Raw genomic sequence first — 15247 nt, 5'->3', positions numbered from 1 at the left:
TAACCAACACATATTAATCTTACACTTTATTTACAATCAAAATTAAACCCGAGATTAACTAGGATGATAATTCCAATACTTTTTTCTTGTTTGTTGTCATTAAAATAGTTTTAAAAAAATGAAAATCCAATACTTTAAAATGATTTATTTTCATCTTTCTTAGCATAGTTTCATTTAATGTAGACATATATCTTTTTCTATTAATAATATTGATTTGGATGAATTTAATTCAATGACATCATCATGTATACTTTGTTTAACATACTCAAACTAGTATTTTTAAAATAAAAAAAATTGTACTCAAACTAGTATTTAAGGAAGTCGAGACCAAAGACCAAACACAATAACATAAAGAATATACATTTTCTATCATTCACGTGAATTTGGTGTTTTCACATTCCGATTTTAATTCAGGTATTGTTGGGTCATCTTCGATTTTAATCTAGGTATGGTTGAATTTTCATTAAAACGTCTTAAAAATGTATAGAAACAAGAAGACATTAATTTGTAAAATTGATTTGAAAGTAGTTTAACCTAAAGAAAGAGTGTAAAATAGTAATAAATGAAGGGGGTTAAGTAAATTTGGAAAATTTTGAGCTGATTTGACAGTAATTGTGTATATAAAGCATGTTTACTATTATTAACCTATTGAATCATCATCCTTCTCTTTCTCCTCCTTAAGGGTATTTGATTTCAAATGTCGATCTGTTCCCCTAAGCCCAACGAAACAAATACGCTAAGCTCTCCTATCGCTGTCACTCAAAATGGGAAATCGCCGCCGCGCGGCAATATCAACCTCAACTCTTATCCTTCAGCTGACACCACCTACGATGAAATACTTCAAAACCCAGAACTTTTCATGGAGAAACTTAATGCTTTACATAGATCCGTCGGCACTAAGTTCAGGTGAGTTTTAACTTTTAAGGGTTTTCTTTTGTTTGTTTTTTTTCAACTTCCTTCGTCACTGTTTTGTTTGTTTTTCAACTTCCCTCTTTTTGATTTTCTTAGTTGAATGCTCCTCTGCATGCAGTTTTTGTTCTACTTTTGGGGGAGAGTGAAGGGTTTATCGTGAATTTAAGAATTAAACATGTGAAAATGATTGAGGGTTTTTGTGGATTATGATTAGAAGAATGTTGATGGTTCTGAGAATTTATGGTCATTGTTGTATATGTTAATTGAATTCAAATTTTGTGCTTTACTGAAATGACATTGTTTTTCCTTTTTAGGTCGCCCATCCTTGGAGGAAAGTCTTTGAATTTACATCAATTGTTTGTAGAGACTACATGTCGTGGTGGAATTGAGAAGGTATGTCTGAGTCCAATGCAAGTTTTATTTTAATTAGTTTCTGTTCTTCAATCAATCTGAAGATTTGGCTTACTAATGCATCACTAACTGGTATTTGGTTAGATTTTTTCAATTTCATTTTGCTGAATGAAAATGTTGGATTTCTTTTGTTATGAAGAACAATAGGTTAATATTTTTGGATCTGGATTGAGTTGAAAAACACAGATTCAGTATGCCTGGTATGAAGGATGTGATTGACTCCCAATTGACTTGAAATTTGTATAGTTTATAGATAGATCTTTTCTAGACCTAACCGAGCCCAATCAGACACTGCTTCTGACTGTAAGATCAAACTCGATAAAGATGTAGATGTGGGCTGGATTAAAATCCCATTTTTTTGCTCTTGATGTAAATCCAAATCCAAATTCACCACTAGTTTGATGTATGATTCTTTGCCAATGTGTCTGTCTATGTCAGGCTATCGAAGATCGAAAATGGAAGGAAGTGGTTTCATCTTTCAACTTTCCTCCTTCTATCACCAGTGGCTCGTTTGCTCTCAGGAAGTACTATCTCTCAATTCTCTATTCTTTCGAGCAGGTTTATTACCACAATAAGCAACTCCCTCCTCGTCCATTGATTGGTATGTAAATGTGTTTCAATGAATTTGTATTATTGTATGTAAATTCTCCTTTCAATCTAATATGTTATAGCTACTACAGAATATTATAGCCCCGCGACTGGTCATGCAACTGCACTAACTATTCACGACGGTGGTACTGGCAGTTCAGATGTTAATGATATACCATGTAAGGAATGACTTAATTGTTACAATTTGATTTGTTTCTTTTTTTAGAATGATTCATGATTATTTTATAATATTGGAATATGATGTACGTGCAGTAACCGTGACTTTGCCATCTGGAAGCTCAGTGTTTGGCACGATTGATGCTAAATTTGAAAACGGATACTTAATCACTGTCAATTTCGGTTCTCAGAAATTGAAAGGTGTCCTTTATCATACTCCTGATGCTGTGCCAAACGCTGAACATGTTTCTAGTGGTAGTACTTTAGTACCACTACCAATACCAACACCACCAACAACAATTGGGCGTCGTAAGAAGAGGAAGAAAAATCAATCGGATCCATCTCTACCTAAGCCTAAAAAGAGTGGCTACAATTTCTTCTTCTCCGAGCAATACAACGCACTGAAAGCTTCTTATCGCGGGCAAGAGAGAGCCATGACTAGGAAGATTGGATTAATGTGGAACAAACTCACCGATTCTGAGAAGCAGGCATGATTTAAATCTTTTTTTGTCCTTCCATTTGGATATTCCAATTAAAGAAAAAGAAACTCAGATTTGTTGGATTGTTCTTCTTTTGCAGGTTTATCAAGAGAAAGGAAAAGTAGACAAGGAGAGGTTCAAATCTGAAATGAATTTTTACAAATCTGTTACAAACAACAAGGAGCAGGAAGAGGAGGCTGTTCCTCCACAATAAACTGGCTGGTTAGGACAGAAGAAGAAGTCAGTAGTTTTCACCAGATGTGTTGTTTTATTATGTTTAGTTATTGTCATTGCAAGAAAAGTTAAGAGTTTACTTATTTACCTACCCTATACAGAGAATTTACCAGACAATGTTTGTTTGTTTGTTTTGTACTTCCATTTCGTTCATGTCAAATCCTTCAGGGGAATTTGTCTTTTAACAGAAACAAACAAACTAACTAAATAGTGAAATGAAAATCAAGTTAGATACATCTCATTGTGTTATATTGGGCATTTCTTTTAATATTTCAATTATAATGGGGGATTGCAACCATCAAGAACTTGCATATTGTTTCAAATTGAAAACTTCATGCTTTGTTGGATAATTATTCAGACAACATCATTTGTTACTGGATGGTTTGCAGATTCAATGGAAGCTTCATCAATCATATTAATGGCCCTTGATAGTTTACATCTGGTATCGTAGTTCTTAGCCTCACAGTGTCAAAGTTTCTATCATGGGAAACAAAAGCTATCATCAAACCTATTTAATATTTCAATATAAAAGACATTTTGCAGAAAAGGAAATATCTGTAGGCAGTGTCAACAAATTCATCAAAATCTTATAAATTGTGAATTTATGCCCATGTCCACTAAATTATGATAAATAAACTGTAAGCTTTGAAGTCAAATCTAAAATTGATTGGAGAATTGAACCTACCTTCTGAATGTTTTCTTGATTGTTATTTTGAAAACGAAAATTCAATTTGATAGTCAAGGTTTGCATCGTGTCAGCATTAGTGAAACGAGTTTCGATTTCAACATGAATAATATCTCCTTTTGATTACATACCACAATCCATCTGTAATGAAACATGGGTTTCCTCCCTCAAATTCAAACAAAGCCGAATGATATTTATTTTTTCAAATAGTTCTTCTGTTGTTGTCTCATGTGAAGGCGACATGAGTTCTTAATACATATATGTTTATGAGAAACTTCATTTTTGTAAAGAAAACATACATGACAGAATGAGTTCTTAATGCAAAGATATTTATGATGAAATATTTTTATCTATTGTGGAGCTTAGATAACATCATTTGGTGCGAGCTTTAACATATAGGTAGATATTGTGATGTTTAGTTTTTCTATAGACGAATTCTCCTTAGCCTTTGATTTGCAAATCTCGTCCCATGATTTAAAATAGTGGTGTTTCCCGACATATTTTGGAAGAAAACATGTTAACATACAATATAATGTAATAACTTTGAACAACTATTTTAACCAAAATGGTTAACTGAAAAGAAAATGTGACTTACTTTCTAGTTTTGAAAAAATTATGATATTCTATCTAAAATAAAGTCCCATATTTGGATTTAATATTTTCAAAGAAAATTAGCAATCCAAATAAATGCTTTTGTTCATTTTCTAATGTTTTTATATTTCAAAGGCTAAGTTTAATAAATTGTGTACGACAATTTGGAATAGATAGATTTCACTTGTCTTTATTTTTCTTCTAGCCCTAAAAGTAATTAATGGTATTTAATATAGCTTTATCAAAAATAAAAATATCATATGCACATAAATTCATATTTTCAATTATTTTTTTTTGTTATAATCTATTTGCGTTTTCTTAATAATATTTGTAACATTAAAAATAAAAATAAAAATAAAGGTAAAAAAATAAGAAGAAGATAGGTTTTAATATAAAAGGTAAAAAAATAAGAAGAAGATAGGTTTTAATATAAAAGAATAGTAGTTTAATAGCAAATATTAAAATTGAAAAATACATTAAGGGCTTATTTATGGGTTTAGTATATAAAAACCCTAAATAAACAATTCTTCAATTCCATCATACTTTGATTTACTTTTCTCGCCGATCTACTTCTGCATCGTCTTCTCCGTCATTCAGATCCAAACGAAGGTAAGCTTCTTTCTTGAAGATAATCAGATTCTTCACATCTTGTTGATGTCGTATATATACTTCTGATCCAGATCCAATCGGGAAATTTCCTTGAGAATTTGTTGTACTTTGTTGGAGATTTTCCTGCTATAACTATTGGGTTTTGTTGAATCGTCTTAAAAGTTCTAAATTTTATGCTGATGTTCTTGCTATAAATATTGTCTTCTAAGTTAATTTCTTATTTAGGGTTATCTAGACCACCTTTAGGTAATGCATGTTCAAGCTGAGCTTGTTAATTAGTTGTAAAATAGTCTGTGATTTGGAGATCTGATCCATAATTCTGTCAAACCACTCTTAGAAGAGAGTTCCTCCATTTTACAATCGACTGTCTACTAGTTTTTGTTACAGAATCTGTCAAGAATCTTGAACATGGTCTAGGTTGGTTTTCACTGAACCAGAAATTGATTGATCACTTATGTTCCTACAGTGGCCACAAGGAATTCAGTTGATTATTCTGTTCTATTTGAAAGTAATTTTGTTTTGTGTATTTGGAAAATGAGACTCTTTTTCTCATAGATCCATGATACCGTGAATCAATACAGTTCATAACCAAGTCAGCATAAGAACGAACATCAAAAGGAACTCATGAGATTGTGTTGATGGTCCAAACTTTGTTTAGCTGAGGTCAACACTATCTAGATACCCAGAAGCAACTTTGTTGCCAAGATTGTGTGGATTTCTATTGGGTTCATGATGATATGGGTTCTGAAGTTGGATTTTTTGTTGAATAAACAGAGATGGCTTTAGGAGCAGGTCCCCCGAGAGGAAGTGCAGCAGCAACTGCTAACCTGAGGAGGAGGAGGACTAGCAGTGCCGGAGCAAGTGGTGGTGCAGGGGGCACAATGCTACAATTCTACACAGATGATGCACCGGGATTGAAGATATCTCCCAATGTTGTTATGACTATGAGCATTGGGTTTATTGCTTTTGTGGCTGTGCTTCATGTCATGGGTAAGCTCTACTTTGCCCGCACAGATGCCTAAGGATGAAGAAGATGTTACTTCTAATAGACAATATAATGTTTCAGTTGTTTATTTATTTCAGAGACTAAGGTAAAAAAGCTTTATGAATTAGAGACTAAGACAGCATAACTTCAAGATCAATAATAATATAAATCAAATTAGTCTTGGAACACAATGTTGATTGTCAAAATTTTGGGTGATTTTATTTGCAATTTCTGATAAAAAAAAATTAAATTTTGAATCTAAATGAATCCTTATGTGTTCATTTATGACAATTTTGTTAATAAATATAATAACATTTTTAAAAATTTGGAAGTTTCTTAAATTTTTCATAATTGATATTTTGGTTTGTGAAGTGTTGTATTGTAACAAAGATTTAGATGCCTATTTTTATTTTATCACAATTGCATGTCATTGATATACATAATACAAATATTTTATTCATTTTGTGTTATATGTTTTTCATTAATCTCTGTAAAAGCATTTAATAATCTAATGAAATATTCTGTGCTATATGTTTTTCATAAATCTTTGTAAAAGCATTTAATAATCTAATAAATTTATTTTTGATTTTGTAATGAATAACAAAATAAATAAATAAATGTATTAAATCTTTTAGTTAGTTTAAAATGTCAACATTATAAATTAAAACAATAAATATATAAAATTATATTACATTTAATTATTGTATAAATATATATTTTGAAATAATGTAAATAGTTAATATTTTTTTATGAATAATAATATTATTTTAAATAATAATTATATTATTTAAAAATATATATTATTAAATAAAAATAGTGAAATAAAAAATATATTTAATTAAGAATATTAGCTCTTTTAAAATATGATAAACATTTTCTTTTTACTCTTTAACATATTTTTACTTAGTTTAAAAAAAAACAAGTAGTTAGAAATTATCAATGATATATTTTAAAATACTTTACTTTCAGATTTTATTTATTTTAATTATATTACTTACAAATAATAAATTTAAAAGATATTTTAATCATTTAAATTAAATAATTCTCTTTTTAATTATTTTTTATTAAAATAATTTAATATTTTTTGTAAATGACTCGACATCAATCAAGCTTTTATAAATTTCTTTTGTCTTTTATGATTTAAACTAATAAAGCTAGAAACTAAAGCAATTTTGGTGGATTTTTTTTACTTCAGTATCTAGGATTGATTGAAGAGGAGTTTTAACCTTAAGAATAAAAATGTAGGAATTAAAGGCTAAGAAAATGTTGCGACTTCAATGAATTAAGGACATGTTTTTATTTAAAATATGTGGGGTAGGTATATAAAACAATAATTCTTTAATACTAAATAAATAAATAAATTCGTTTTAAATTATATAATACTTACAAAATTAAATAAATAATATAATTTCATTAACAAAAGTTGAAGGAGTGAAGCTAGCCTCTTGTATAAGAGAAATGATATAGATCGCGATTGGGGCAACCTCGGTCTACATGGCTAGACAACATGAAAAAAATTACAAGCGCTCCTTCATTTAACCCTAAGCTAAATCATTCTCTCTATATAAAAAAGGACTCATTCTCCGTTTTCACCATCGACAAGCTTTTCTCCGTTTTCTCCATTGCCCGCAAGTTCCGTTTTCTCCCTCGGCCGCAAGTTCCGTTTTCTCCCTCGCCTACAAGTTCCGTTTTCTTCCTCGACCGCAAGTTCTGTTTTCTCCCTCGCCCGTAAGTTCCGTTTTCTCCCTCACCCATAAGTTTCGTTTGCTCCGTGCTCCGTTCCACATCTCTGTTTTCTCCATCGCAAACCTAAGATCTGTTTCACCGTTTGAAACTACATTTTCAGCATCTAAATGTACGTTTTCAACATCTGAATGATTTTTTTATCTTGTCATTTGTTGTACAAATACTATAAAAAAACATACACATTTGATTTAAACATTTTTGGAAACGTTTTAAAACTGTTTTTCTAAGTTGATATGCATGCCATTTCTTCGGGAAATTTGACGAAATAACCCTGATAACATACTTATTTCCAAAAATAACATAGGGACAGTAATTTTTGCAAAAGTAACATTTTGCCTTTGGCAAAAGACAGTTATACCCCCAATAAAAATATGATATTATTTTCCTTTTTCCCTCCCTCTCTCTTCATTTCATCAATTTCTCTTCTTTCTCCCCCCGACCACCGTTGGTATCCTCCCTTTCCCTTTTCTCTCTTCTTCCCGACGATCAACTCCCCGAGGCAACGCCAGAATGCCTTCATCATTTCAGGTGAGTTTTTCCTGTTTTTCCGTCGTTTTCCTCTTGCATGTGTTATAGCGTTTAGGGTTTTAGTGTTTTAGAGTTTAAGTTTAGGGTTTTAGGGTGGTTGAAAGAGTTTTACGGTGGATGATGCATTTTCGCAGGCGATTTTTTTTTCGGCTGCAAAAAATGCATTTGCGCGCCTGCGAAAAATGCAATTTATAGCTTTGAGTTGGTTTGTAATTGTTGTTTAAGATTTCTGAGAGAGTTTGAGAAAATTTTGATGCAAGCTTCACAACTAGTTGACCTAGGACTGATGCCCCTAATTTTGTTTAGACAGTTTCGATTGATGAAGGCGTTTCAACCTGCTTAGCCCACGATAACTAGTATTTTTTTATTGTTTAAGTTTGTGGTTATTTAACGCTTTTAGAAAAAAAATTGTACATTTGTATGTGAAATGTGAATGGATTTAGCTTGAAAACAGAGATGGTCTCATGGTTCTATTTTATTATAATCCTTATTTCAGTTCGGAAAATATGGTTGTTAATTTGATTAAGTTATTTTTACATGAACCATTACATAAGTTAATTTGAAAACACCACCAATTCAAATCAAATTGTCATAAGAAACATACATTTGATGGTTTATTAAATAGTTAATGTTTGGTTGCATAATTATAATAATGTAAGTTATAACAATCCAAAATGAGTAAAATTGTGTTTCTTTTAGTAACTAGTTATAACAAAAGTTTTAACCAAAATACATACAAAATATATAAACACAACACAAACAGAAAAAAAGATATAAAAGAGTGACCACGCTTTAACTTATCAGAAAAGTGGATTTCATCTCAAAGTCCTAAGCAAAGGAGAACAACCGATTTCCTAACACTTCTTTTTGCTTCCTTTAGCACCACCAGAATTTGATGGGGTCACAATCAGGTATACAAAGACCATACTTAGCCAACAATCTCTGCAAGATTAGCCAAGTGAAACAATGTTAAGAAAGTTAAATGGATTGGCTAAGAAAGCTTTAAATTGTATTTTTCGCAGGCAAAAATTGCATTTTTTGTCTACGAAAAATGCATCATTGCAGACGAATAATACATCACCGTAGACGATAATTGCATTTTTGCCTGCGAAAATGCATCATCCACCGTAAAACTCTTTCAGCCACCCTAAAACCCTAAACCTAAACTCTAAAATGCTAAAGCCCTAAACGCTATAACACATGCAAGAGGAAAACGACGGAAAAACGGGAAAAACTCACCTGAAATGATGAAGGCGTTCCGGCGTTGCATTGGGGAGTTGATCGATCGGCTTCGCGCTTCGTTTCGTTGGTTCGCTTGGTTGTCCGGAAGAAGAGGGAAATGGGAAAAGGAGGATACCAACAGTGGTCAGGGAGAGTAAGGGATGAAATGTAAAGAGAGAGAGGGAAAAGGGGAAATAATATCATATTTTTATTGGGCGTATACTGTCTTTTGCCAGGGGCAAAAGATTAATTTTGCAAAAATTACTGCCCCTATGTTATTTTTGGAAATAAGTATGTTATCAGGGTTATTTCTTCTAATTTCCCCATTTCCTCAATGCTTCGTTGTCATGTTTTCAACGTTGCGTTGTCATGTTTATAACATTGTTGTGATGTTCTTAACGAAGCGTTGTCATATCATGTTTTAAACTGAAAATATATCTATTAAACTAATATTTTTTTATCTAGTCATTGTACAAATACTAGAAAAACATAAACATTTGATTTAATTTTTTTTAATGGTTTTAAAACTATTTTTCTAAGCTGATATGCATGTCATTTTCTCAACGTTTCGTTGTCATATTTTCAACGCTGCATTGTCATGTTTTTAATGAAGTGTTGTCATGTCAGGTTTTAAACTGGAAATATATCTATTAAACTTATCTTTTTTATCTATTCATTTGTTGTACAAATACTAGAAAAAATATACACATTTGATTTTTTTTGGAAATGTTTATAAAACTGTTTTTGTAAGCTGATATATATGTCATTTTCTCAACGCATTGTTGCCATTTTCTCAACAAAGTATTGTCATGTTTTCAATGAAGCGTCGCCATGTCTGGTTTTAAACTAAAAATATATCTATTAAACTGTTCTCTCTTATTCTTTAGCTTGATGGATCAACCATGCATCATCATCCCCTCCTGATGTTCAAGTCCCCACTATTAGAATGACATTTGATTTAAAAAATGAGCTTTGTGAGTATTATAAGTTTTATGCCCAATCTAAAGGTTTCAACATTTGTAAGTTAGGAGCAAGAAATGGTGAAGATATCAAACAAAATGAATCTCCATTGTATGTGCCAAAAATGGTGTATTTACTTCAAAGGGAAAAAATAGTTTACAAGCTAGACCTACCACAAAGACGAATTGCAAAGCTAAGATAAATGTTGCTGTTAGGATTGAAGGTGCAATTGAAATTACTAGTGTCTTCCATGAACATAATAATATTTTGATCCCGGGAAAGTCGATACATCTTAGATCTCACAAGGTTCTAGATTCAATTGATCGTTGCATGTCAATTATTCCTCAAGTGTAACTATAAATCCCAAATACCAACATCAAACAAGGCCTTAAAGCTAGAATTTGAATCCCACCCAATTAGTTGTATTTTTAAACCCTCTAAAATTTGACAGCTTGAAGGTATTTGGGTGTGTAGTTTACATGCACCAACGGGATGAAAAGCTTGATCTAAGAGCAAAGAAGTGTATTTTCGTTAGATACACTGAGGGAGTAAAGGGTTGGAAATTGTTTTATAAGGACGGAGAGAAGATCAAGTTCATCATTAGCCATGACATGGTCTTTAGGGAAACTGAGTCATATTATGGAGCAACACAATCAGTCAAAGTTGGCAAAGTCGCTAGAGAGAAAACCGAATTTGAGGTGGAGTTCCTAGGAGGGATTACTAAAGAATCGACAGACACGAAGGAGGCTAGTGAAGAAGATGAAACAAATGATGATGTAGATGAGGAATGTATGAATCCGGAAGAGAACCTTAACTCCTATCAATTAGAGAGAGATAGAGACTGTAGGACAACCTGAGCTTCAAAGAGATTTTGCTGCTCTAATTTGGCGGCCTTAACATTCCTTGTGGCAGATAAGGTACAAGATTCAAAGCCAAAATTGTTTAGAGAAGCAATGATGAGCAATGAGAGAACCGAATGGAAGTGTGTTATGGGGAAGGAGATAATATTGCTTGACAAAAACGAGACGTGGGAATTGGTGAAAACTCAAGAATAAATGGGTGGTTGGTTCAAAGAGGGTGTTCAAGTACAAAGAAGGTGTAGAGGGTAATAAACCAAGGTTAAAGGCAATATTGGTAGTTAAGTGTTTCACACAACGCAAATGGGTCGACTTTAATGAGTTCAACTCCTCGGTAGTAAAACACACGTCCATTCGTGTGTTGCTTGCTCTAGTGAATCAATTTAACTTGTAGCTCGAGAAAATGGACATGAACATAACATTTCTTCATGGGAACTTGGAGGAGAAGATCTTCATGGCGCAACCCGAGGGTTTCGTTAAACCCGATGATGAAGGCAATATATGTCTCCATAAACACTCACTTTATAGTTTGAAACAATCCCCAAGACAATGGTATTTGCGCTTTAATGAGTTCATAGTTTGTAACAATTTTGTGAGGAGTAATTTCGATAGTTGTGTCTATGTCAAGTGGGTTGATGGTTACGGAGTCTTCCTATTGTTATACGTGGATGATAAATTGATTACATAGGGAAACAATGAAGAGGTTCGCAAGGTCAAGAGTTTTATAGGGAGTGAGTTTGAGATGAAGGATATGGGATGATGATTGAGCGGGAACATGAGAAAGGCACTTTGTTCGTGTCTCAAAGTGACTACCTACGAAATGTGGTTGCCGAGTTTAGGATGTCTAATGCTAAGACAGTTCAAACGCCATTAACTACTCATTTAAAACTCTCCTCATAGATATCACTGAGTACCGATGAGGAAAATGTGAAAATGATAAACACCCCATACGCGAGTGCCGTCGTGAGCCTAATGTATGCCATGGTATGTACGCGACCCGATTTTACTCACGCGGTTAGTCTTGTTAGTCGCTTTATGGAGAACCCGGAGAAAGAAAATTGGGATGCGATGAAGTAAGTTCTCCATTACGTTGGGAGATCATTAGATGTCAGACTTTGTTTTAAACGGGCAGGTGTATGTGAAGATAAGTTGAGAGGATATGTTAATGCTAATTTTGTAAGTGAATTGGACAAGAGAAGGTCCCTAACATGATATGTGTTTACCTTATTTAGATGCTTGGTAAGTTGGAAGGCACAATTACAATCCGTAGTTGCCCTTTCAATAACAAAGGCCGAGTATATCGCTGTGACGGATGGCGTCAAGTATGCACTTTGGTTGAAGGGTCTCATAGGTGAATTTGGGGTGAAGCACGATAAAGTGGATTTGTTTTTTAATAACCAAAGCGCCATACACTTGTCCAAGAACTTGATATTTCACGAGCACACAAAACAAATCAACATTCGACTTCACTACATTCGAGATGTCAAAGTGAGTGGAGCGGTAGTTTTGGAGAAGGTTCACACAAATGAAAATCTCGCAAATATGGCCACGAAGGTGGTGACATGAATCAAGTTTCAGAAATGTTGCGACTTGATTCACGTCACAAAGGTTGGAACGTAATCGGAGAAGTATGAGGATCAGTTTTAGGGTGTTATTAGTGATGAGGCTCATTTGTTTGACAATAGACATAGAGACAAGGTGGAGAATTTGTAGAATTGGACCTAGGGTTTTGAGACCCAATTTGTAGGGGTGATAATTTAGGTAAGTTTCAGGTTGGCGGATTCGGGTTAGCAGGTTAGCGGGTTGAACGATTCAAACCTAAACATGACCTATTTAGTAATTCGGGTCAAAATCTCTAGCCTGAATCTAACCTGTTTATTTGTGATTGACCTAAACCTGACCCATTTGACCTGATTTATTTAACTCAACTCGAACCAAACCCGATAAACTTAATTCACATATCTTTATTTCAAATTAAAATGACATCAATACAAAATAAAAATAAAAATAAAGTTTAATGACAAATCTACTTATAAAAAATTTTACAAAAAAAATGAGTGAGTGAATAAGAAACTTGTAAACGGGTTATCAGGTCTAATTTGAGTTATGTCAAGTCGACCAGATTTTGACATGTTTATTAATCAGGTTAAACAGGTAGACCTGATTTTGACAAAAAAATGTGAACTTTATCTGATTTTTTCGTGTTCGGTCCGGGTCGTATTGAAAATTGTCAGCCCCAATGTTAGGTACAAAAAGGGAAGTAAAATATGTGCGATTATTTGTTGAATTCAAAAAGACATGAAATCACATAATGGTGAAGATGTCAATAAAATCGTATTATTATGGAAATGTCAACTAAATGAACACGGTATTATATCATGGTGAAGATGTCAAAGATATCACATTATCTTTACCCTAATTGTGAATTCTAAATATATATATATATATATATATATATATATATATATATATATATATATATATATATATATATATATATATATATATATATATATATATATATATATATATATATATATATATATATATATATATATATATATATATATATATATATATATATATATTGTAAACAGGAAGAGTAGTGTGAGACTAAAATATAGAACAAATAGAGAAAGTTTGAGTTTGTAATCCCTATTATAACACTATTTAATCGATTCTCCGAAAGTAGCACGTAAGACATTGTTGATCCGAACCTGGATAAGATTTTTGTGTCGTTATTTCGCTATTTCTGAATTTTACGCTATTGTTCTACATTCCACTACGACAGGGACAGACCAAGGAATTACTGTTAGGGTGAGCTTGAAAAAGTTTAAAATGGTATAATTTATTTTTGATGGGATTGAATAATATAATTAGAAAATTATAGATTTAACGAGGTATGAACATAAGTTTAGTCTTTTTTTAGATTTATAAAAGAAAAAAAAAAATGAAGAAGTCATGTCCCTTTTCTACTATAAAAAAAACATTATTTTTTATTATAGCCTAGATCCACTCCGAGAAAGAGTCGTTCTTAGGGAATATTAAAATATATATATTATGAAACCAAAAAAAATTAATAAAGAAAATTTTTAATTAAGTTTCTATATAATAAAATATTTCAAATGCAATTTATAACAGATAAATAATAATAAAATACTCTCCCACAATAATTAATTTTGATTGAAAGACTTTCTTATATATGTTTTTATTAACTTCGAATTGATTCTATGTCCCATTGAGACGAATTTATAGAAAAATATAAAATAATATTTTGAAAAAAAATATAAAAAATGAATAATATGTAATTGAAAAAAATCATAAGATATAATTTAGAAAAAGGTCAAAGTTGTAAATAATAATAATATTACTATTTTTGATAGATTGGAATATACTATTTTAATATTAATTATTAAATAAAATAATTATTTATTAAATATATGATTTGAATATAAAGAAAATAAATAGATTTAAAAAATAAAAAGTATCCATAAATTATAAAAATATTAAAAATTATATCAGGAAAATTCTAAAACATAATTAAAATCCAAATAATCAATTAAATCAAACAATCAAAATATATATATATATATATATATATATAAATTATGAATGAGAAGTCTATCTCACCTCAGACCCTTTCTGTCCGTTCCTGTCTACAATATAGTTGTTATTATTTCGTTTTCATTTTTAAAGAGATAATTTCGCCATTAATTACTCATAAAAAAAATTCATGAAATTTGAAAACATTAATTAAGTGTTAAACCTGTATTCAAGACTCTGATATCAAAATTTACAAGTGAGTTTCTTGTGATTAATTAAAATGCCATACTTAAATCCATCTATTATTAATCAGCTGACAATGTAAACTATCAAGCATCAATAATCAATCAAGCAAATGCAACATGGAATCATGTGTATTTAAAATATAGTATGATCTCTTACATGTAATTCTTTTAGTTTCATTTTTTTTGTTTTGTTTTAAATGTTGGAATGTATTCCAAAAATTGTACTAGAAACATGTCCAGACATACCATTATTCCAAAATGTCCTAAAACAAAACTTTAAAAAATAAAACAAAAAATAATTGCCAGTTGCGGGATTTGAACCCAGGTTTCTAACATGCTTTGAACCTGTTTTTTTTATCTATCAAATATGGTATTTTCATTGAGGATACATTAAATTGGAATTTGAGACTCCTGATGCAAATAACTTAGAATTGGATTATTTGGGGATGAATTCTAAGGATGTTTGATTCAGTTTA

At 31.4% G+C, this 15247-nt stretch overlaps 2 protein-coding genes across 2 annotated transcripts; both read left to right on the top strand.

Annotated features, from left to right (window-relative positions):
- The first annotated feature begins 660 nt into the window (after positions 1-660).
- Positions 661-3034, top strand: LOC124945976 (high mobility group B protein 10-like). Its single transcript, XM_047486519.1, has 6 exons — positions 661-906; positions 1227-1305; positions 1762-1924; positions 2004-2090; positions 2185-2576; positions 2668-3034. The coding sequence occupies exons 1-6, from the start codon at positions 698-700 to the stop codon at positions 2779-2781; spliced, it is 1044 nt and encodes a 347-aa protein (XP_047342475.1). The 5' UTR covers positions 661-697; the 3' UTR covers positions 2782-3034.
- Positions 3035-4569: 1535 nt separating this feature from the next.
- On the top strand, positions 4570-5850 carry LOC124945907 (protein transport protein Sec61 subunit beta-like). Its single transcript, XM_047486429.1, has 2 exons — positions 4570-4686; positions 5461-5850. Exon 2 carries the CDS (start codon positions 5463-5465, stop codon positions 5706-5708), a length of 246 nt encoding a protein of 81 aa, XP_047342385.1. The 5' UTR covers positions 4570-4686; positions 5461-5462; the 3' UTR covers positions 5709-5850.
- Positions 5851-15247: the final 9397 nt, after the last annotated feature.

The sequence above is a fragment of the Impatiens glandulifera genome, chromosome 7, assembly GCF_907164915.1.
Source record: "Impatiens glandulifera chromosome 7, dImpGla2.1, whole genome shotgun sequence".
Taxonomy (NCBI): Eukaryota; Viridiplantae; Streptophyta; class Magnoliopsida; order Ericales; family Balsaminaceae; genus Impatiens; species Impatiens glandulifera.
This window is presented reverse-complemented; position numbering and strand designations above follow the sequence as displayed.